We start from the raw sequence: 25067 nt of genomic DNA on the forward strand, positions 1-25067 counted from the left end.
CCAGCGCTGTGCCCGGGCTGAGCCCGTGGGCTCTGGCATGGGTGGTGTTTGCTGTGTGCCGATACAGCCCGGCTTGTGCTCGGAAACCTTCCACATACACACAATTGGCTCTCACTATGCTGAGCTCACTCGGATTATCATCACAGAATCACAGAATATTCTCAGTTGGAAGGAATACACAAGGGTCATCAAAGTCCAGCTGCTGGTCCTGTACAGGACATTCCAAGAGTCACACCATGTGCCTGCGAGCATTGTCCAAACCCTTCTGGAGCTCTGTCAGGCTGGGTGCTGTGCCCACTTCTGGGGAGCCCATTCCAGTGCCCAATTACCCTCTGTTTTTTTCATAAATCTGGTGGTTTTTCTCATATACAACCTAAACCTCCCCTGACTCAACTTCAGACGGTTCCCTCGGTTCCTGTCACGGATCACCACAGAGCAGTGTCTGCCCCTCCTCTTCCTCTCACAAAGAAGTTGTACATTTCAATGTGTTGTCACCTCAGTCTACTCCAGATAAACAGAACAGGTGTCCTCAGCCACTCCTCATACAGCATCCCCTCAAGAACCTCCTCCACTTTCACAGCTCCTAGCTTCTTTCTTTGTGTTCCCTCATCTAAACACTTAAACCAAGCTGAACCCAGTTTCTCTTCTGTGTTTTAGTAACTTCTGGTTTCATATATTTATAAATATTCACAACATTTTAGAAAGGGCAGCTAGAGAAAAGTCTGCCTCTGCTAGCAGGATAAGCTCAGCCATCAGCATGACGGGGGGAATGCCAAAGGCAGCCAGAGCAGTGTCAGCTACCCCTGGGATGAGCTCAATGAATGTCAAATCTATACTTCTGAATTTATTCCTGGTACTGATACATCTGCCTGGTCCAGTCACCTCTGTAACAGTGAAACATCTGAGCCTTCAAAAGAGGGAGGATTGTGTTCAACCTCCTGTTAGGGTTGATAATTATTTGGTATTAACTAGGTACTATGCCTAGGAATTGTTTGGGGCAGTATTAGTTGGTGTTGTCCAAAAGCGTGCTGAGACCTTTCTGGGCATTTAACATCATGGCAAATTTCAGTCCCTGGCACCTTGAATTTATTAATCCAGATGTAGGCAATGACAGTGGGAAATGTGGCCCTGAAAAATCCTCTCAAAAAAAGAATAATTCCTAGCAGAGTAACAAAAATAATGTTACCTACTCAAAACATGAAAGTGGAAGTGAATAAACGATTTGTACATTAGAAAGTATGGCAGGTAGAGTGTGGGTGAGCTGTGCCCTAGTCTGCAACCTTGGATTAGGAGAGGGAAGGAGCGACTGTGACCAGGGCAGAGGTGTGGGAAGGTTTTGTGCTGCTGCTGAGGGCTGTAAGCGGAGTGAAGCTGAGCCTGGGACACCTGTGGAGCAGTGGCTGTAGGTGGAGAGCAGCAAAACCATCAGCCATTACCTGGGCTGACTCTTTTCAGAGCAGTGCAGGATGGCATGACTGTGTTCGTGTCTGAAACCTGGCACATGCCCTCGGGCACAGAGATGTGCTCACCCAGACGAGTGCCCTGGGACTGGGCAGCAAATTGTGTGCCCAGGGGTGGCTGGGTTCCTTTCCCTCAGCAGTGGGAGCTGCATTGTGGCAGCCAGAAAAGAGCTGTTGCTCGGATTTCCTGAGGATGGCTGTCTCATCCACAGATGACTATTCACAAAACTTCTAAATTGATGTATTCTAGACAAATGCCCTTCCCCCCATCCCCGGAAAGTTATATTTGTTTGAAACTCTTTGTTTAAACTCTTGGCTTGCAGGTGGGGAAATATTGCTCATGCTTTGTTATGGAGGCAGCGCAATTCAGCTTCTCAGACCTCTGTGCAAAAGCTTGAACTACTGCTGTTTAATGGGGGATATTTTCCATTTTGCTTTTGGAAAATGAGCATCCCTGCAATCTGAAGATGGACCTTGTCACTGCCAAAGTGCACATGATTAAAGTTGTTCCTTTTTCCTCAGCTCTGGCTCTGGCACAGGCTAGAGCAGCTGCTAAACCTGGTTCTTATTGACATCCAAAGCTCAAAATCAATCTACCAAGTGATACCATATGCACATCTTTCTTCAAATCTTGTTGGTTGTCTTCTTAGCTATCTTTAAGCCTGACTCAAATTGAGATGTGAAGTTGGTGAAAGACTCTCCAGGGATTTCAGCAGGCTTTAAGGAGAAGTTGATATAGAAGGTTCAGGGTAGTCCATCAGGCACTTGAACAGATAATGGCAGATGTGAATGTTCTTCTTGGTTAGGATATTTATCTGCCTGCTCCCATTTTGTGCCTCTCTTTTCCTATCTGGGAATAGTTAATTATGTCTTTCTGGTGAAAAACTAAAAGATCAGCTGATAAAAAATACTACATAACTCTTGTGTGTCATTCCCACTATTGCTTTGTGTTAAATTTTAAAGAGCTCTTTGAAAGATCATCGTTCACACAACAAAACTTTAGGGAAAAAGTAGCTGTTTCTCTCTAAACTTGGTGAGAGGGATAAGCAAATCTCAAATCAGAACTGCTGCTGTGGAACACTGAGTAGCAAATTCTGTGCAGAGTATGGGATACATATGTCTGCTTGTTTAAAAAAAAAAAATCTGCTTATCTTCCAGAAGGTTATTCCATGAAATGCTGTAATAATAATTTATCGTCTACCTCTAGGAAACGGATAACTGAAAAAGAGGCTGTGAAATGGAAAAAAAAGACAGAGGCATAAACATTTGTATCTAAACCAAAGCAAAAAGTTTGGCTTAGGCAACATGATGCATCACCCCGTGACTGTTGGTAGATGGCAGCCTCTGTCCTTGCACACAGGGGCGCTGGAAAATATTCCAGCTGCCTGCAAATGCTCTCACAGGCCTGTGTGCTCCCACCTGCTGATACCCAAGCTCAGCAGGAGGAGAAAGAATTTGCCCATTTGTAGCAATAAGTTTCAGAAGCAATTCCAAGCACAATCCAGTTTAGGGCTAATAATGAACGGGCTTTACAGCATTAATTAAGTATCAGAACGTGGATTTAGGAGATAGCTGTTGTTAGGGTATGTTTCCAATTGATAAGTACAGGCAAAAGCCTTTCTGACATCTGGTTCAGCGGGGTCTTATCCTTCCTTTTCAAGGCGGCCGTGCAGAGGCCGAGTGGTTTTTCTCTGGTGGCAGGATAAAACTGGGTGTGTTGCCGCTGTGTTTCTGGCTGGAGCTGTGTGAGCCCACCCTGCCTATGAGTCATCCTTCGAGTGGCTCAGAATATCACACTGTGCCTCGCTGCTTCCCTGTTCCTATTACACTGATGCATTTGGGTCTCGCTCGGTGTTGGCGTTTCATTTACAAACCTCGCTTTTCCCATAAAGATGGCTGCCAGTCCTGCTTTACCCTGATGTTCAGCACTCTTAGGTTTTTAGGAGCCTCTCCTGAATGACTTCAGATGGAAATTTTAAAGCACATTTTTAAAGCACATTTTTAAAGCACCTTAGAACATTTTTCAGAATATGAAATTTTTTTTGGTAGCCTCCCTTTTTTTTTTCCTTCCAATATTGGTTGTTTCTGCATATGATTCAGACTGAATTTTCATTTCTCTCCTAGCAAGTGTTGAATCAAGGTATTTAGACCAGCAAAAGAGACCTGTGTTCCTTCCCTGCAGTCTTTCCCTGCCACCCTGTCTGAGTCCACATATTTCAGCACCATTTTACAAGAGCGAATAGAGTCAGATAAGCAGTGGAACAGATTTACAGGTCTCCTGTTTCCTTCTCCCTCACTCACAGAGAACCTGACTGTTCCATTAAATCAGGTGTGGACATAGCTTGAAATTAAAGGACTGTATCACCACAAGAGAAAATGGATATAAATAAATCTACCTCTTCTTAATTATTTTTGTTGTTTTTGTGAACCAGTTGTTCCAGGTGACCTGAGAATGAAGATACTGACAGCTGTGAAGCAGTCATGAGGTAAGAGTCCAAATGCTGCAGTGGGTTTTGCAAAAGCCAGCTGATGGACTTTCTGTGCAGTGGAACTTGCTCTGCCAACATATCGGGAGCCACGTCCATGAACGGGGCCATCCATCTCAGGCCTGTGTCATATATCAGGGGTTCAATCAGGCTTAAAAAGTGCAGGAGAAAAGAGAGATGCAGTGAGAGCTAATCACCTGGATTTTGTTTTTCAAAGTAGTGCTAGGGAGTGCTAGTGAACACACCTCCTTCCATGTCCTAGTGCACCACAGTGAGTCAGATTTATTAGAAACAAGGGGGGGAGTTGTTAGTTAACATAAGAATATTGAAAAAAGCCTCTCCATTGCTCTTCCCAATAAGCACGGAGTCAGAATCGCTGCTCTCCATATAGATGTGTAACTAAGACACACATATTATTGCAGACCCTCAGCAACCTGATAGCAGAGCTCAGATCTCCCCGCTCCCTGCACTCAGCCACATTTCTGTGGTTACCTCTGGTCCACTTCAATGCACAGCCATGCAGCTGAGCTGCAATAACCCCTGTGGCAGCAGCACACACGCTGCTGGCTGGCTGTCCCTGCTCCTGCGGGAGCTGGTGAGCGTGCCTTTGGCTGCCAGGATCGTGGAGCGCGCCGCAGCTGCGCCGCTCATGAACACTAGGTAGCTCCGTGGGATTTCCAAACTCCAGACAGATCTGTCGTAACTCTTCTGATAAATAGGTTTGCCCTTTCAAGAATTAAATATTTGAAACTATACAGGAAAACATCAGTGTGCTGGAGTCATGCTTTTGTCCCACAGGGTAACACCACTGTGGGTGACTCCACATAACTAGAGGTGCATACAGATATTAGATAAAAGAGGAGCACCAGAGCTGTTGGGTGCACATGCTGATTTCCAGTGCAACTCACACTTAAGCTCTTCAAGATCTGCCCTCTTCATTCAGGCACCTCTATAAAAATACCGCAGCAAACACAGCCAGTGCTCCCTGTGGAGTCTCCCATGGAGGTGAATCCCTCCCCACGGCTCAGTCTCATCCTGAGGTGCAGCAGACACAGAGATATCCCACTGCTGCTGCAGTGAGTGCTGCTTCACAAAATGGGCACTTAGATACATGCCTTCATTTGTCCTCTGGAGAGAGGTGTTGCTTGTAGCATTAAAAACATTCTGTATAATAAAAGTTCTGGCTTCTACCATCAGCCACGTTGTGATGTTTGCATTGTCCTTATGATGATCATTAGTGGGAGGCTGGGCAGGGATGTGAAATGCACTTAGAACTGCGCATAATCTGCTCTGTTTACATCAGTGCTTCCACAGAAGAGTTCAAACAACAAGCAGGGCAGATGCTTCTTAGGAGCCTCATCTCTGTGCTAAGGCTCTGGTTTCCAGGAAGCAATTTCTCCCTCAAGAATTATTTAATCAGAGAAAAATCTTCCGGTACTTACAGACACAACTGCTGCTGTATAGAACTTGTATTACAAAGAAAGTACCACAACACGGAACGGCTCTGAAGGCTGAATGTTTTTCTGAAGCTACAGGAGAGAGGCTATGGAAGATTGTACATAGCAGTGCCACCTGCTATGCAAAATAACTTTCAAAGGTCAAACCTTTGACACTTAATCAGGTACAAAAGGCATTTATTGTAGCAATTTTACCCCCAAGGTATTATTCATTAAATGCATTTCTCATCTATTTCCTATGTTCAGAAAATGTGTTTGAGGCAGTCTGCAAGCTCTGCTATCGCAGCTCATTTCTGTGTGGCTGTGGAAAGAAACAAATTGGTACAATAAAAAAAAAAAAGAAAAAAGTAGTGTCTACGCTCCACTTACAAAAAGGTGCATGCTAATTTGATTTGCTTCATGTGGATTTAATCAATGCAAATACAGATGGGGGAAGAGTGTCAGTGAGAGTAATGGGTCGTTTTTATTCCTCTTTCATTGCTTGACCTGATGAATCGATCTACCCCGTTGCTAGGAAAATCAGAATCATGCTGACATGAGCATCTGTCCTATGTAGACAGGAGAGAGTTTATGTTGTAATCTAGCGCTTAAAATTCACAAACTTTCCACAAGTGGCTGATGCCTCGCACAGCTCCTTACAAGGGTGAAAACAACGGTGTGGCAGAAGAGATGGGGTTCCCCCGGGTTCTTCCGTAGGGGGCTTTTGCGATCCCTGGAAAGGCGAGAAGCCACGGCCCGAGCAGAAGGGCGGAGGGGGAAGCCGTCTGCCGGGTGTCGGCGACCCCTTCCCACGAGTGTGGGCACCTGCCGGGGGGTGACGAGCACGAAAAGCCGGGCCGGGGAGCCCTGGGGACCACGGGCAAGACAAGGGGAGCCCCGGGATGGAGCCCGGCACCAGAGCTGCGCCGGGGCCGCGACCGCGGGAGCCCCGCGTATCGCCCCGCGCATCCCGGCGGCGAACACCCACCCCCGCCGCCCAGAACGTTCTGGCCGGCCCCTGCCCGTGCCCCTGCCCGTGCTCTCCCCCTCCCCGAGGCGGACAGTGGCCGTCCCTCCCTGGGGACCCTCCGCGGCTGCGGAGCCAGCGCCAGGTGCAGCGGGGCCGCCCCAGGACTACACGTCCCGGCGTGCCCAGCCCGGCGGGGCCGGCGCCTGCGCGGGGCTGCGGGGCCGCTCCGCGGTGCCACACCCCCGGGGGAGGGAGGCAGGAGCGCCCGAGCCCTCAAACCACCGGGGGAGCCGGCGGGGCGGAGGATGGAGTAGCGGGGCGCGGCGGAGCAGGCAGCGCGGGGAGCGCCGCCTCCGCCCGGGGAGCGCGGGGGAGCGGGCGGGCAGGCGGGGATGATGCGCGGGGGGACAGCGCGCTAGGGGCAGGAGGCGGGTGGTCGCCCGGAGACTCCGCACCTCGGAGTGACGTCCTGCTGCAGTGCCGCTGCCTGCGCTGCCCGAGCTCGTCAATGGAGCTGGAAAACATCGTTGCCAACACCGTTTTGCTGAAAGCCAGGGAAGGTGAGAGAGCGGCGGAAGGGGAGAGGGGGCCGGAGCATCCTTGTCGCAGTCGCCCCTCCGCGGAGCGATGCCCGCGGGATGCGGGCGGGCACCGGTGGGGATGCGCGCCGGTCCCGCCGGCGGCGGCTGTCGGGGTGCCATGTGGCTGTGCCGGCGTTGGAAACGGCTTGTTTGAGACAGAGCCCCGGTGAAAAGGAAAATACCGCTGTTTTTCCCTGTGCGCGGGGGTTTGGGAAAGGAAGTGAATGAGATTGCAGAGATTACAATATTCACCCATCTCTTCCTTCCCCCTTCCCGCCTCCCCCCCTCAAATCTGGTCCCACAGATTGTGCTATTTCAGCGTCTATTGTTAAAGGTCAGCTGCAGATGCATTCATTCAAAAGGGCTTAGCAAATCTGCAAATAGCTTTCCGCGCCGTGTGGTGAGACCGGCAGGATCGTATCGCTTCCCCGTACAGTCATTGCCTTATTCGGCGTTATTAGGTGAGATCATGTTGCCGCAAACATGCCCATTGTTGAGAGCGTGTTTCTCCCCAGCCGGAGCCGGACAGAGGGGCTGGGGGCTCAGCCCCGGCCCTTGGGTGGCGCGGGGGTCTCGGAGCGGGGGCTGTCCCCCGCGGCCGCCGCCGCGCTCGGCCAGCGGGGATGCTCCGGGCGATGCCGGAGCCGCCGCTGCTCGGCGCGGGGCGCCCTGAAGAGACGCTCGGCTGCGGCGGGGGGCTCCCGGCAGCATCCCCGTCCCGACCCCGAGGACTCGCAGAGACAACCACCGGTGGATCGGGCTCCCGGGGCTTGCTTTCCCCCCGTCGGGAGCGGACGCGGTTTCCTCTCCCCGCGCGGGCGGACATCCTCCCGCGGCCGCGGGGCGCGGAGCCGGGCGCTGGGCACGGCGGGGCTCGGGGCTCCCCGCGGAGCCCCCGTCCGCCCGGAGCATCCCTCCGGCTGGAGCGGGAGCGCCACGCACAAGCAACACGTCTTACGGCTGCGGCATCGCTGCCAAGACGCGATCGCCTTCTGTCTGCTCCAACCCATTTTTATGTTTGTGTTTATTTACTTGCTTGCTGCTTAAAATACGGCGTTTTTCCAAGCCCTTGCTCAGAGTTTCTTCCCTGAAAGCACTTGCTGGACCAGGCGTTTTTAGGTGCGGTACAACCTGCAGCCCGTTCTCCGCTGTCCGCCGGAGCTGCCTGCGAGCAGGGCTGGGCGCCCCTTGGGTGGGCTTCAGCTCCGGCTGCTCTGAAGCTGTGGAACTACGAGTAAAGCAGCGCTCATTTTGTGAGAGATCATTCAAATAGTCCGCCCCTGGAGCGATCCTTTTGCTGGGAAAATAACTCAAATTGTAAAATAGTGTTTATATAACTCACAGGCTGTTGAACTTTTGAGGCTTAGCTAAAGAGTAAAGTCCTGAGATCCTCCCAAAAAAGCTCTACAAATAATAAGGGCAAAGGTGTTACCCCATTCAGCAGATCAGTAAATTATAACTTTTTGTCTTCTGATGGAGATCTTTTATTTTCTGTTGTCATTTTTAATGTTGTTTAGGATGTGGTTGTTGCTACCAGTCATACAATGCGGGTTTAGATTTCAGTAGACTTTAGGAATACTTTAAAGGACTGGTATTAATTACAGTTATTGTGAGTTGTTTACAGAGAGCCGATATTTTGCAAGTAATTTTAAATGTGCCGCTCAGTTTTATGGTCCTTTTCTACCATTCTCAGGAAGATGGTTACAGTCACGTCATGTTGCTTTATTGTGTTAGACTTGTATTAAAGAAGCTGTTAGCTGCAATTCAAATGGCAGAAATTGATCAAGATTTCCACCAAACTACACTCCAACTGTTCTTTAAACCATGTATGAACCTCCAGCAACATTTTTTGGAGGCCTGTTGCTAATTTATTTTTAAAGTTTGGTTTTTGTTTTTTGGAGGAGATATGAAATTTTTTAAGTGAAGAACAAAGGGCAATTTACATGCCTGACATCAGAGCCACAAGTATTATTGCTGTATGAGATAGGTTGCCACACTTTAGTTATTGTTGTAAGCTGCACTGAGTAAAGTTGTTTTAAGATTTGCAGTGAGTTAGGTAGGTGGCTTTTGTTGCAGATAAAAAAGGCAGACAACATATGTAAGACCAAGAGTAAAAAGCAAGTTAATATATTGAAGATTATGGTACCTAAAAATAAGTTTGTTGCAGGTCCTGCAGACTCCATCAATAGATTTAGATGGGTGAATGTGTAGCCTAAGCCAAGTAAGTGCCTGTGTGTTTCCACTTGTGAAGTCAAAATTAAAAGCTGTATTAGCTCAATCACATGCTGGTTGGTGCCTGCAATGTGGTCCTTAATGTTAGGAGGAGAAAAGTGATGGGATCCACTCTGCAAATGTTAGTAAAGGCAGAAGTTTTGTCAGAATTGCAAGGGGAACACAAACCTACTCTCAGTAGCAAAAGGGAATGTCAGAGAGGTTTAGGTAGAGCTGCAGTGTGAAATCCAGCAGTGAGGACATTTGAAGTAGTCAGAAGTCAGGCTGAGTGGCCACCACAAATGTTTTATAGCAAATATTGGTTTAAATTTTGCAACTCCTTTGCTCTGGCCTTGGTAGCTTTTTTTTTTTTTTTTCCCCTCCCCCTTTTTTCCCCCTGTGGTCCCTTGTCTAAGTTCCTTCACCCCTGGTATAAAGTGAGCTTTTTAGCTGAAATACCAGGGGGCAAGTTTTATAACTGCTACACAAATACTTGCACTTAAATCCTAATGATCACAATGAGAAGCACACCCAGAATTAACTGATGCCATGTGAAACATGAGTAATCTTATTAGAGCAACAAAAAGAGTAAATGTGGTTCACATACAAAAATGCATTTCAGTGAATAATTTTGAGCAGAGAATAAATTTCAGGAAATTTTAATATTTTTGCAGAATATGAAGGTTTTGACACAAAATTACACGTAAGTTACTTGTTATACTCAGAAGTCTGTCAGTCTGAACATGTTAGAATGGAGATTTACTGCATTTGAAAGTCCATTCATTATTTATTAGGAGTAAATTTATGCTGTTTCCTCAACTATAATTTCTCATTTCTTGAATGCAAAGTTCCATTTCACAAATCGCTAATCCCTTTCCAGACTGAATAGAAAATTCATCTGGTTTAATTATAGGAACCAAATAGGTATTTGGGAACTATCTAGTATTGCCTGGGGAGAAGAATAAGCTGAGAAGGGAAGACAAGAAAGATGAGAGTCATGAAAAGAAAATCAAAACAATAACAATTGCAGTCATTTTGGGTTGAGTAAGAACCTCAGACTGTGAGGTGGCAAAACATTTATCTGGATCTTCATGGCATCATAGAATGGTTGGGTTGGGATCACTCAGTGCCACCCCTGCCATGGTCAGGGATGTCTTCCACCATCCCAGGCTGCTCCAAGCCCCATCCTGGCCTTGGACATTTCCAGGAGCAGCCACAGCTGCTCTGGGCACCCTGTGCCAGGGCCTTCCCACCCTCCCAGGGCACAATTCCTCCCCATTATCCCATCTCCCTGCCCTCTGGCAGTGGGAAGCCATTTCACTGACTTTTCATCAGCCTTCTTGTTCCTGAGTCTCAGCAGCGGTGTCTGAGGCACAGAACCACCCAACCACGAGCACTGCAGATCCACCACGCTGCCAGCAACGAGCCCAGGCTGGGCAGTGAGTCCCAGTTCACCTTCCCAGTTTGTTTGGCAGAGGGCATCATCAGAAACAGAGCCAGGAGAGACCAAGAACTGAATCTGCTGAGGTCTCAGAGGAACTTCAAAAGTCCTGGTCCAGAGAAGATTTAGCTTGTATCCAGAGTCTTGAATCTACCCTTGCCTGCCAAAAGCAGTAAGCTGATAAAAGACAAGTTTTTTGAGAGATAATTGATAAAGGATAAGTTTTTTGAGAGACTGATAATTAAACTAGAGTGTTTATATGCAAAATAAACAATGGTGTGAAGAGCATGACCAAGGCCTGGTGATTACCTGAACACCCTTCCTCATGAGCTGTTCTTTCCTAGCCATAAGATCAGCCTTCCCTGATGTTTCCTGCTGCTTCTGTGGGCATGAGCTTCCTCAGACAACCTAAAACACATTTCAAAACAGAAATACAACTTGACTCTTAGATGGCAAAATTCTTAAAAATTTTGTACAAACAAACAGACAATTCTCACTGCTTTGAAGTTTTAATGATAGCTGTGATGTCTAATTTAGTCATTAGTTTTGAAGTAGCCACTTTGGAAAATGAACTGTGTTTTTTTGTCAAACCTAGAGTTTCTAAAGCACAAAGTTTACCATGTAAAAGGAAAAAAAGAAAATCTTCAACCACTGAAACACAATGGAAAGGCTCTTTTCCCTTTTTAGGTAGGCTGAAATTCTAAAATAAGCTTATTTATGGCACCCAAGCAGAGCCTTCTATTGGCCTAGACAAAAGGAGTGACCTTTTATACTCTCAGAATTTTTTGATGAGTGCACACTGATGCCATATAACATGCAAAATGTGCCTGTTCATAAATTGCTGTATTTTTAGCTTTCTTTTGCAGGATGATCACAGGAGAGATTTGTGTGTGTCCGTACTGGCAAAAGACTAGCAATAAATCCTAAACATGAAGCGTGATTGCTTTCCAAGAACTTGGCTGCAGAGCACTTGGAAAAAGGGCAGGAGAACAATGAAAAGCATATTTTGAAGGAAAGGAGGTGGCTATAGTGACAGCCAAAACACTATGGAGAATATGGTTATTGCAACTTCATTAAGCAGTGCTCTGAATGCAGAATCTAAGGTCCTGTCCCCCATCCCTTGACGTAAACCCAAAATGTTTTGTATGGAAAACATTGGAAGCAGAGGAAGCTTCCATGTTGTGTCTCAATTTAATTTTCTTTTCTGGAGTTCAAGAGAAGCTCACCACTGTAATGGCTTTCAAAAAAAGTATTTCAAGAATGGAGTCAGCCATTGCTCCAGATGCAACAGGGTGATTTTAAGCAGTAGTTTAAAAAAAAAATAGGTTCCTGGAACCATTTCTTTCAGGGAAAAAAAAAAAAATACCCAGAAGAGTCAAGACTATCTGATTATATTTTAATCAAGGAAATTCAGGAAAGAGGATTTTTCAGGCCTCTCTGAAAAGAATGTGTAGGTCTGAACCAGTTCAAAATTTCTTTTTAGAGAAGGGAATTGGTTCTGTAGCCACACCTGGCTTAGGGCAAATGTGTATGTGTAGAACTGGCTGGAAATATATTTCCTATGTTGTTTTTTTGTATTTTTTGATAGCAGGGCTGATGCAGAGCAAGGTAGAGCTGTAGCTGTGCCCTTGGTGGACACTCTGGGGTTCTCCAGTGTGCAGACATGGGCAGCAGGGCTGGGGATGTGGCAATGCTGGAGAAATCAAGAACTCTTCCATCCAGACTTCTTCACTGGAGAGAGGACCATGCTCCTTCCTGTGTTGTTGTGTGGAACTGTTATGGTCTGATTGCTATCTGTCTTGTTGGGTTTGTAGGCATTTAAAAAATATTTAGTAGTGAGCCAGGTTATTAACACAGAGAACCTATTATGTAGTAAAACTTTTAGTACAAATGTTAACTGTGGAGGTTTGAGTAGAACTACTTACATCTGCTCCATTAATCTCATGGGATTGCTTTCCTCAAGTGCAAAATAATAAATCTAAGAGAGACTGCCTGTCTTTGTTATCAGTATGTTCTTTTTCTGAAAAGGTTTTAACTTAGTGTTGCTGAAATTATCCACTTAGAAAAGAATTTTCAGTCCTTACACAAGACATTGACATAACTTTATGACTCTTTTTTTGTATTAGTTAAGAATACCCTGAGAACTTAGTAAAAAAACACCCAAAAGAGGTGGTTTTAGTGATGGTCTGCTGGGTGTTACCACAGCAGCAGCATGTGGACCAAACCAAGCCACGTGTCTTTGTGATAAACAGCTCCAGAATGAAAGTCTCAAACACAGTCGTGCCCCAAGATGAGCCCTGCCTGCCCATGCCTTCGTCCCCACTGAGTTTGGGTTGGCTTGTGCTGCCCCGTTTTGAAGGAGAAACAGCTTAAGAGGAATTCAGCAGCTCTGACTTTGCTGCTTTAGGCCCCAGGGGTATGTTACACCTCTTTGGTGGCTGATATTGCTTCCTTTTTCCTTTTTACCTGTGGACAGCACAATGTGTCACTCCTGGAAAAAAATAGACAACAAAGACCCCACAATTGCATCCTGGCTGACTTCTTGGAAAATGAGCTCCCTTTCCAGGTCCTTTCCTGCTGTGCTAGCTGAGAGCTGCTAATGATCTCTTCCCAGCTCAGAGGATGAAGACCTGTGTGCTGAGCACTTTGATGTTTGCAGGGAAGGGTCTGAAGCCCCAGTAGTGTAGTCAGACCTACTGCAGATGTCTTCTGATCCCCACAAACCTCAGAACTCACTGCTAGCATGGGGGCAGGGTCCTCCTGCATGGGTAGAGACACAAGTTGTGGTTTTGTTGTTCAGCTGACTGGTTCTTCTCCCACGCTGCTTTTCTGCCAGTGTTACTCTGTGAATGACTTCTGGTTTGTATTGATCCAGGGAAAGCTACAATATCACATCAGGATCCATACTGTTGCACTGAAAAACTTGAAAAGCAGATTGTTTTATCAAAGCAGGTACTGTGCCTAAGTAAAAAGCCAACCAAAGAAACACAGGTTCTGGACAGAAAATTGGGAGTTAGGGATCTAACTCATGCTCATCTGAGATCTTCCCCTGCATCTTTATTTTGAAAATATTCTGTATGCTGTATGAGTTTTTATGTGGCAGTAGGGAAGAAAAAAATTGGTTACCCCCTATTTTTACTGGCATGTAATCTAAACAATAACAAGATGATATAATCCTAATATTTCTTTAAGACCACAGGATGTGAAATTAAATTAGAAGGCCAGGAAAATAAAGAACCCTGCAGTTTGATTACACTCAGCTGGATTATCTTTGTAATTATTTTCTTTGGAAGATTTAAAAATGCATACAGCTTTGTGAAAAAAGATTAAGTAGGGAAACCAAAATTAAAGTAAACAATCTAAAGAAAATATTGCAAAGATGATGGGTATTTTACTTAATTAAAAAAAGATGCACCAAGTTGCCTGTTAAAAAATGAAAGGATGGAAGAAAACACAGGTGAGGAGGAAGATGGATGAGGCTGTTCAACTGGCTCAGCTGCTTCTAGCTCATATAATGTCCTTTCAGATATGGTTAAGAAACTGTCAGAAGCAGTTATTCAGGGAGGAAGGGCAGGCTGAAAGGAGCAGAATTGCACACAGGTACTCGAGCCTCCATTCAGACCTGGGAGCAAATAATGCAAATAGTTGAAGGAAGGGTGGTTGTCTGTGTTCCAGGATGAGATTTTTTATTCACAGATAAGTTTTTGGTGGTACAGCCAAGGCTGAAAAATGTCTATATCCATCATTTCCAGCACCTAGGGATGCATTTGCTATGCATGAGTAGTCCTGTGGACTTCATGGGCTTTGCTTGCTGGTTGGAAGTGCAGCTTGTTTGTGCTCAGGGATCAGCCAGTTCTCACTGCAGCAGAGCTGTTCCAGGCAGTAAGGCCACGTGGAAAGAGCTGAAGGGAAACTACTGGAAGCCATTGGGAAAGGCCTACTACATCATCTTGTCCCTGGTCTGCCATGTACTTTTTAAGGTATGAAACATATTGGTATAAAAACGACTCCATTTATGAGTCTGTCTCTTCAGATTTTTTTAAATGAGCCCAAGAAATCTTGACTTTTTTTTTTCTGGTTAAATTTCCCTTACTTCCATCTCCTTTACTCATGCAATCCCTTTTGTACAGTTTTCATTTTTCCAGGTACTTTCTGTTCCTCGCCAGTTACAGTCTTGCCAAGTTTTACAGGATTTGTTCTTCTTCCACCTGTCAGCTTGGAAGGCCAGGCTGAGATTTTGTGAGTTGAGCTGGAGCTCCCTCCTGGTGGTGGGTTCCTCGTGCTGAGGGACAGATTGGCCACGCAGGGAGGAACCTGCTCCTCACCCTGCTCCTCACCCTGCCCCACCTCAAAACCACCCCAAACAGCCTCTGTGGTGGGGAGGGACCCTGGGGAAGGGGAAGGACACACGGGGTATTTCAGCAGGGTATTTCTGAGCGGTTTCTCCCACTGAGGTTGCTGGTGGAGCTCCCTGTTATCCCCAGGATGCCGGAGAGGCAGTTAATAAGCTGGAGCAGCTATTTTTTGCCTTGGTTGAGTATCCTCTTGGGTCCCATTGAATGCATGATTTCACTATGAGCCTGGCTCTTCCTGGTAGGCTGAGGTTATGTTGCAAGTTCTGGAAGTTACCGTATTTTTCATACAATTCCTCCTTTGCTTCACTACTCAAAGAGCCAATCTTTACCTTGTATGGGTGTGGAGAATGACGACTTTTTGGATGCTGTTTGTTGGTTCCCAGTGCTCCTGAACCAATCCCTTTTTCCTAACATCATTCTCCCGGTGAATAAATGTGGATGATTTTATTTCCTCTCCCTGTTGGAGTAGTCAAAATTTTTCTAGACCAAAATTCCCATATTTTGTTCTTCCCATTTCTCTGTCTAGTTTATTTTCCCTCTCCTCTGTTTCCGACACCACCTTTGAATCTGAGAAGTCTTTGATGTACTGTTTAAAACACATTTAATTAGTTTGGATTAAATGTCAGTTTCCTAGCCACATGTAAGGCTTTATGTATTTACACACTCCTATTATCCTTGGTTGCTCTTTGGTCAGTGTTTAGTCTGTGTGACAAGTCTCCTGTCTAAAATTACTGAAACTGTTCTTTTTTCTCCTCTCCATGCATGCATTATGAGAGATCTTCATGGCTCTATGGGAAGTCTTTATTTTACAAGGAAAGCTTTAGACTGTGCCTGCCTCAGAGCTCTCCCTCAATTTTATCTTGTGTGTCCCAGGAAAGGGCCCACCTGCCAGGAGAATGGAGAAATTCTGTAACGCTACAGTGGTGTTCGCTTGGCAGCATCTGCAGAAGGCACTAATGGAGGATCTCATCTTGTGGGGAAAAAAAAAAAAAAAAAAAGGTTAAAAAAGGAGAGAAATGCAGCTGGAAGAAGAGGAGATTCAGAAGCAAAGGGAAGATGTCAATGCCAAGTGAAAACAGCACCAGTGAGTCCTCCGTGACACTTCCATCAAAATATTCCTGTAGGCAGTGCAAGGGAACTGACACCTTTAACAAGCAGATGAGTTGGAAAGAATGGATGCCAGGCTAAATCATCATTTAGCCAAGGTTGCCAAAATATCTGTGGAAGACATAGATATATGTAGAAATACATTCATTCATGGTGTTTAATGCTTGTCCTTAGCTTTCTGCTGATTTCATTTTCCTCTTCTCTCTTAAGTTAGACTTTGTTTCTTCCTGGGGATGAAGTAATCACTTTTAGCCAATGTTCTCTCTTCCATCTTCTTCAGTGTTGGTTGGTTTCTTTATTTTCCAGTGCTCTGGGTCTCTATGAAGGAGGAGAGGTTTTAGTGAAAAGCATTCTGGAAATCAATAGGGTTGCTTTTTGTGCTGGTGATCTTGCTACTTGTACAGCAAACCTTTCTCCTGCAGGAATCAGTGGAACAACCTACTTCTCCTCCTTTGTTGCACAAAAATGCAACTGCTCACCCTGCAAGTTTTGCAGAAAAAAATTTACTTGGCTATCAGTTATGGAAAATTAAGGGAATCTGGACACTCATCCTTAATCTTACTATGAGAGGAAGGATAGTTGCCCAGTGCAACATTTGGAAGCTGTGAAAAAAAAATACAGGAATTTGGGCTAATCTATGAATAAACCCTTTCTGTCTCCCTCCTTAGCAATTCCACATCTACATTCCATCTTTGAATCCTGGTTTTGTGTTTTCTGAGGATGCCAAATTTTAAATCATGAGTTGAGTGAGAATTCCTCATGAAGCACACATCTGGGAAAGTTTGTGCTTTGTTTATTTCAGCAGCAGAGTTTTGGGAAGAACTATCCAGATGATTTACATATGATGTAAGTTTTTCTCAGGGTTACCATACACCTGTCCTGGAAGCCTGGTGTGTTTAGTGTGCATCTCCTTTCACTCTTTGCTGGATGAGAGACAGGAATGGCTCAGGAATGAAAAAAAAAACCACAGAAATTTAGCACTCTGGTTTGGAGAGCTGGTGATAGAACAGAAAAGCATTTGAAGTTTGAAATCTCATTCTTGTCACATGTCAGGGATGGACAGTAAATAGCAGCAGGTGCCTGTGGAAAGGCGTGGATTTCCCAGTCCTTCCTCAGGCTGGATTTTTCAGCCTCCCATTCAAGGGTCTTACTGAACAGAAGGTGGCTTTACCCTGCGGGACTTAACAGAGGGATCTATCCTTTGTGAATTAATTTAATCCATTTTTTGGATCCCATTTCTGCTTTTGGCCTGAGAAGCTTTCTGTGGTGATGAGTTCCATCGTGTAACAAAAACATGCAAGCTTCCCCACACGTGTCCTTCATGAGGGACTTGGTCACTGTATGACTTATGTTTTGGCAGCAGTCACTGTGAAGATGTGGAAGTGTCTTGGAGGGGGAAGAAAGGGAATTATCCACAAATCAATCAAATATTTCTGGGTTTTTGCTGTGTTGGTTTAGTTTTTACTTTTGTTTTAACATGTGGATTTCCTTGCTTCTGCGATTTATATTGGAACATCCATGATTTTATAACCTTTTATGTCCTCTAATAAACAGTGTATCTCCAGGCTGAAAGGTCCAATCTGTCATCTCTGTCCCTTTGCATTTTTTAATTCTGTGTCCTTTTTCAAATGGGGTGACCAGAACTACCTGGCACTGGTGTGCACTGTGGGCAGTGGCACAGTGCTGCTGACCACTTTGTACTTTCTTCTTGTCACCATTTTAACTTGATGTTTGTTTGCATTTTTTTCCCCACTGCCACAAGTATTCATTACTAGGCCTATTGATGGTGACCTCAGAAATTTATCTCCCAAGCTGCAATGTTTAATTTGGAGCCCATTGTTTGGTGGATATAGCAAGAGTTGTTTTCCTTCATGAGCAATACTGTGCTGACACAGAATATAGCTTTCTTTTATTCTCCTAGTTTTTAAGTGATTTAGTACTGCAAAATACTCCTGCAACTCTTTGCAGGCTGTTTTTGTTACAACTGTCCTGAAGAAATTTCTCTTGGCAGCAGATGCCATCTTGTTTATTTATCTCTTTTCTAGACCATTTATAAATACACTGAATAGTCCAAGTCCTTTTGCAGATCTCTGTGGCACCCTGTGAGCCGCTGTGCTCCACTGTCAAATTCTTATCCTTGATTTTCCATCTTGTCAACTGCTACTGACTCACAGCAGGGTCCCCTCTATAGAAACAGTTCAGTTTCTTAAGAATTGTTGGGGAAGGTCACTGCCAAGAAAATCACTGTTCAAAAGTGTCAAAATCCACCTGCCCAGGCAGCTGTGAGTACAGCCAACTTCTTCCAGAGGTGGGGAGGAAAAGGGAGTGAGAAATGTAGGAATTTGCCAGCTGATGGCAGTGTTTGAAGGAGCCGTTCCTGAGACAACTGAAGGTTGGCAAAGAAGTGAGAGTTGCACCAAGGGCTGAGGGACAAGGTCCCAGGTGAACACTCTCAAAATGAGCCCTGTAAAATGTACCCATCAAATCTCTGAGGCTGTTGTAAGCTCAGTGATCACTCCTAATGCCCCAGAGGAGTGTGATAACTGCCAGTGGTGCATTGGCCACAACACACTGAAAAATGAACCCAAATCTTCCTCCATCCCCAAATCCTGCCTGTCATGGGAACAAAAAAAAAAAAAAAAAAAAAAAAAAGGTGTTTTCAGGTAATTATTCTTCAAGACCTGTACACTAAATATTTGCCTCTGTCCATGCATGCATGCACAGGATCAACCTCTTTCATCAGGCAGCCTAATCCAAAATCTCTAGCAGGTCTCGGGACATTTGTTATTCTGGCTCATGCAGACTTCCAGCTGCAGAATGTTTATTTGGCTGTGAAAAGTCTATGAAGTAACAATCTTTGATGGATTCAGCATATTGTTTTCTCTTCCTTTTTTGGGATGCTGTTTGCCTCCAGCTCTCATGGGGAACACATCTCTCTTTTCTGTGTATCATAAATACCAGAGGCCACAAAGGGCTGGTGCTGTGGCACAGGTAGGAGCCTGCACTGCACAGAGCTTGCCTAAAAGTAATGCACAACAAGTTAATGTTTAACCTTGCCAGCATTTCAGGTTGCTAATAATTTATCCTTGCTTATTAGCAGCTTATGGCTTGGATAATACCACCACACTGGGATTTTTCATGGAGGAAAGTGAAGGAAGTAAACTCTGGCTCTGTCAGCATAGTTGGGAAAGCAGATAGGGAAATTTATTATTTATTGAGTGACCTCTCCAAGACCTTCGTGTGGTGGTTGATATAAACAAACTGGTAATTACAAAGAGTGAAATAAGTAGAAGGAAGCTTTCTGAAACTTAGGGGTGTGCTGTGTAAATGACGCTTCCAAGATGAAGCTCAAGTCTATATGTTACAAATCTTTTTCAAAGGCATTGTTGGAATATATTTTTAAGCAAACGTTTACCAGCTGTGTGAAAGCATGAAGCTTGTTTAGAAGCCCAGAAATATTTTACAAGGTGAGGACAGAGCATGCTTTTGTTCAGAGTCCCTGGCCTAAATTTAAAAAAGTACTTAGTGATTTAAAAAAAAATAAATTTTCAGCTTTTAGATACAATGAGCTGAGAAGGAATCAAAATAGGGAGTTAACTACTGGATATTAAACTCTGATAAAATGTGCATTCTGTGCAGGGAAGAGGTAAATGTGAGAGGTCTGGCATGTCTCTAAGGCCAGACACTGAGGAGGGCAGGCAGCAAGGCTTTGACCTCTGCCCTTTGTTCATCTCTGTGCTCGCTGTAATCGCTCAGATCTTGGGATGCAGCACCACATCTTGAAAGGGGGAATGTAGAAATGCTGCCTGTGGGAAGCTGCCAGTGCAGGTGCCAGCTGAAGATGCCATTTTATAAACACTGAAGCAGGTAATACGTTTCAGACGTGAATAGTCCCATAAGGCGAACAGTTTGCTGACGGAGGCAATCTGAGCAGTTGCTCATCAGTGAAAGTAAATGCTTCACATTCCTGGCTCTTGCCTTCTTTATAAAAAAAAAAAATCACATTTTGTATAAGTAGTTAGAGGGCCTGATGCCTAATTCCAGCAGATAATTGTGGGAAAACTGTTTTTTAAGGAGGTTTTGCTTGTTTCATTAAAAAAGTGATGAGATTTGCAGATGCTTTGCTAACATAGATGTGCACTATTACTGTTATCTTTTCATCTGGGCTGATTGAAAATCACAATGACTGTGTTTAAAAAAAACACAAACAAGTGATGTATTAACTCCTCTAATATCTCATTGCAGATGAAGTTTCATTTGATCTTAGTAGATGATGTTCAGCTGGAGAATGAAGCTGTTTTAGGATTGCAAAATTTTTGCACAGGAGTGAATTTTGCTTTTTATAAATCTTACTGTTTTCCTCTAGGGAGGGGGAAGAGGGAGAGAAATAGCTTGACAGGAATCAGTTGTTTTGATTTAAGAGAATGTGAGGAAATGGTATCTTCCAATAAATACAGATTTTATTAAAGTTGAATACTGTGACAAATAGTTTAGACTTAGAATGTCAGATTTGGTATGTAAGCAGAGCAACTCCACTGAGATTTGAGTGCATTGCTAAGATTAATGAAATAGACTTTGTAAAGAAGGGCAATGATTCACTGAGTAAAAATAGGCAGCATCTTAAAGACCTTGTAAACACAGCTATTAATTTTACAACTAGAATCATATACTCTTTGTCTTAGTCTGAGAATAATGCCACTGCATTCTCTGACACTATTCAGTGGGTACAAATTCAGCTCTTAAATAGATTTTTAAATAGATTCTGACAGTGGCCACAGTTGCATTTTTGTTTGCGTGCTTTGTCCATACTTTGGAACAGCTTCATGATACTTCTGCTGTATAAAATATTAATCTCTTCCCTCTTAAGCCATCACCCCCACCACAAATCCTGCTTGATATACTTGCTGCAGACAGTAATAACAATACAAAAGGAGCCACAACTGACAGGCTTCTACTTTTCTACCTAGTTATTTCAGGGTTTGGCAGTCTAGGAAGCACTCCTTGGTTGAAGCATGAAGTCCCCCCCATTTTTGATCGTGCTTAATGCTTACTTTGGTGCTGTAGTTTGATTTGAGGGAAGGGGAATCTCTTCCCCCTTCTCTTCCATAACCTCGGGTGTTGTAGTTTTTATCCATTCTTTTCAGTATGAGAGAGAAGCTTTCTTTAGCTTGACACAGCTTTATGTTGATCTTTCCAACAGCTCCTGTCTTATGCCACTGCCTTGATCTTCTACATGAAGTGTATATTTGTTTTCTTTCAAAAGAAGGAAGCCTCAAAATTTGGGCAGAAGGCAAAGGCTCAATTCAAGCTTAGTGATATTACTTTTTTTTAATGGAACATGGCAAAGTCATCATCATTTTCCACTGAACCCACTGGCCATGAGTGTCTTTTTCTTCTTTTTCTTCTAAGCTAAAAAGCACAATAAAGCATATTTGGTGCCATTTCCTTTAACTTTTGAGAACTAAGCCAAAGGCTCAGCTTACTGCTTATGCAGGAATATTAGTAATCACTTTATAACATTAGGGTAAGCACACAGATCACAAATAAACTTTACTGAACTCTGTGAATTCTGTAGGGTTTTTAAAATTTTCTCCTCACCATTGCCATTTACCGTTTTTACCATTTTTGCAGGGTCCTGAACTTCAATTTTCAGACCAAAAGCAAGTAATTCATCTCCACACAGTAACCTGCCTATAGGAGGAATCAGTCCAGTTGACTAGACTGATATCTGGATATTTCAAACATAACCAAATGCTTAGGCTTTCATGTCAATCTGTAACAACTGGCATAGACCTACATGTCATTTGTGCTCTGGCTGTACCTTGTTTTTAACAGTGAAGGAGTGTTATTTGACAAGCAGCTCCTTTTCTGGCCAGGGTAACCCACATACCAACCACTACAATGTGGTGAGAAGTGACGGGATGTGACCTGTGCTGGTGAGGACTCTGTCATTTGTAAATGTTCCTGTCTGTGGCTGTTCACGTCTGCCCGTTCTCTTACTGTACACGCTTTTCAGGAAGACATAATAGTACTTTTTGGGTAAAGGACAGATCCCTTAGAGGAGGCCTTAGCTGGCCTTTTGAGTGGTGGGAATTACTTTCCCTCTGCTGCATCCCAGCTGGGCAGTGCCATGGGGCTCAGCCCCATTCCCTGTCTGCCTGGCAAGGGGCAGGGGGAGAGGGCTCAGGGTATGGCCCCTTCATCCAGCCCCTGGGAGCAAGAAAATCCCAGACCTAGGAGACGTATCAGGGACTCACAGCTGTTTAAGAGGGGTCTGGGATCAGTTAGAAAGCAAGCAATTTTTCTAACTGTGAGTAAATCCTGCACCTGGAAAGAGGAAAAGACTCAGGAGACTGAAACTGGAGCAGGCCACCAAGCACCGTGCACAATTGTGTATCCCAGCACTGGCACAGAAGGTTTTTCTTCCTGTCTTTTAAGTTGTGATAGATGAGGCTGGAGAACAGGAGAATGGTCTCTACCACCAGATCACTTGGTGCATCTGAGTCAACTGTTTAATCTTTCATGGTCAAAATCTCTTCTGCAACCAACCTGTGTTCTGTAAAGCAGCTGAACTTAAGGAGCTAATAAAGGAATATTAATGCAGGTGTCTCCATTACATGGAAAACAGAGTATGCAATGACATTCCCTTCTGCTGTGGAGCAGCATGTGGTTTTTATTTTCTGTGTATAAATCAACGTATTTTATTTGTTTTGTAGTAATTTGTAATACATGGATCAGTGTATTCTACAGGAACTTACACTAATTATTCAGGAATGATCCCCTATTTAATTGTTAGGACTAATTTTTCAGCCTGGTTCTTCCATTAGCTGTGCCATGTAAGCAAATTTTTAAAAATGCATGTCATCATTAATTATCTCATAGAGGAGTCATGATTAATGCTGCTCTGATGTCTAAGCAGATCAAGGAACATTCCTGTAGCTGACACCATGGGAACTTTCCCTTTGAAGTCACTGTAGACTTTGGCTGATTGAAAACCTCAGGACTATGCCCAGGTTGGCCTTTCCTCTGAAACTTAGTTAAACCAGGTGAATTCTTTATGCTTCTTCATGACATTTTTTTGAGATGACTGCATATCATGTTCTGCCTGAGACACTGAAACCAAGCATACCTCACATTTTCTTAAGTATCGCCAAAATTTGTAATTTTTCTTTATAGGAATGGCTTAATGAAATTCTTGGAAGTTTTCTGAAAGCTTTTGAAAATCCTGGTTTGCTTTCTCAGTTTTGGGCAGCTCTGTGCTGACATGTGAAAGGGAATATGCACATACCTTAAGGGTGATAGCATTACTCCTGCAAAGTTTATAAGCTTACAGTAAGCTCACATATATTGAATTCAGCAACAGTTAAAAGCATATAGGTATGGAAAGCCTTATGCAGGCATTTAACCTTTCCTCACAGAGCTGGCTGCTAGAGGCTGTGTCGACAGCTCAGTAATTTTACAGAAGTGACCATTAGTGTTTCCTGTCCTCCTTATGAACTTTGAAAATATTCAGTGTTTACCTCTGATGACAGTATTCTGCACTCCAGATGCAGAATCCTTTCGTGCTGCTCAGGATTGGCAAGCACAAGGAAAGGCGATGCAGCCTCCTCCCTGAGCAGCACAAAGCTGAACTAATCCATGGGCCCAGGTGAGGAGCAGCCCCTTGCTCGTGGGGCTTCTGAGCAAGAGAAGGCAGCAGAAATGGTCCCTGGAGACTCTTGATCACAGTACTCACAAATCTCAGCTCCCCACTGTAGCAGCCTTTTGCAGGCCATGAGGTTAATTCATGTTATTTCACTTCACCTCTTGGCTATAACCAGTTGAGAAAGTCGTCCTCTCATGCAGCTTCAAATTCTTGCAACTAAGAATTAGAAATTGCAAATAATTCTGCAGCTGGGAAAGTATTTCGCCATAGCTGTGGTGAGGGAAAAGTCTGTTGGTTGTAGGGCTGCTGGTTTCCTCCAAACAATTTACCCAAGCAGATTAAGATCTGGGATTTTCCAAAGTACAAGTGCAATAAAACAGAGTAGAAAACAAGAGCTCCTGCTATACTGTGGCTACCTATTGAACTCACAAGGGAATTCAGGCAGAACATGCTGCCCACCCCATCTGACAGCAGCGGGATTCAAATCTTGGTTTGCATCAACAAAGTCATTTACAATAAAAACAAAAGAGCTTCTCTGGAAAGCATTGAAGAAATAACTGTTGTGGGAACCCATAGCTTCTCGGGGGAAGGAGTAGAAAGAAGATAAAATCCTGGGGCCTTTGTTCCCAAATGATAAAACTCAAGACTCCACGTGTTGCCTGCCGGGGAGGCTCAGCAGTGTCAGGTGGATTGTGCCCGTGCTCGGAGCAGCGACTGGGGCTCCCTCTGGCTAAACCAGCTTGGTGCCACTTGTGTGTCTGCCACACTGCCCTGAGGCTGTGTCAAATATCAGCATGCATCAGAAAAAATAGTGGTGGTAGCAAGTTTTATTTGCATCCTGCTCTTTCAAAGGGAGTGAAGGTTTGGGAGAGTTAGGGCTTGGCTAAGCTAAGCATCCACACAGGTGCCTCCCTGTGATCTGCAGAGGCTGTGAGTGAATGGCTCCAAGCAATAATTGCTGCCAGTGAAATATGGAGCTAATAAATGTCTGCAGTTAGCAGCAAACCGAATAACGTATTTTGAATAGTAAGAATGGTGTTTGAACTCCCATAAGTGTAACAACATGTGGCTGTAGACTTTGTTAATGAATGATTACAGTGTAAAATTAAGCATATGGAAAATATTTCCATTTCTGCTTTCTGATTTATAACTTACTTTAAACACTTAGGGACAATGTTCTTTCCTGCAATCAAAAATGACTGGGGTATGGACAGGTTATTAAAGATATTTGATTTTTGCCTTTGGATATGACTTTATTCCCCAAACCCTTATGTGTGGGGAAATGTATACAAGTGAGTAGTTCGTCTTGCTTCAAAGTAGAACACATCTGGCTTCAGAGTCCACCTCTGAAAGGTGACTTAGAAGCAAAACCTGT

General features: G+C 44.3%; 1 protein-coding gene across 1 annotated transcript in view; it reads left to right on the plus strand.

Annotated features, from left to right (window-relative positions):
* The first annotated feature begins 6647 nt into the window (after positions 1-6647).
* Positions 6648-25067, plus strand: part of GRK5 (G protein-coupled receptor kinase 5) — a 149708-nt gene continuing 131288 nt past the window's right edge. Inside the window, exon 1 of the mRNA XM_058841951.1 lies at positions 6648-6912. Within this exon, the coding sequence (XP_058697934.1) occupies positions 6861-6912 (52 nt within the window). The 5' untranslated portion in view covers positions 6648-6860. The remainder of the gene's footprint in view (positions 6913-25067) is intronic.

Source organism: Poecile atricapillus, chromosome 6, assembly GCF_030490865.1.
Source record: "Poecile atricapillus isolate bPoeAtr1 chromosome 6, bPoeAtr1.hap1, whole genome shotgun sequence".
Classification (NCBI taxonomy): domain Eukaryota; kingdom Metazoa; phylum Chordata; class Aves; order Passeriformes; family Paridae; genus Poecile; species Poecile atricapillus.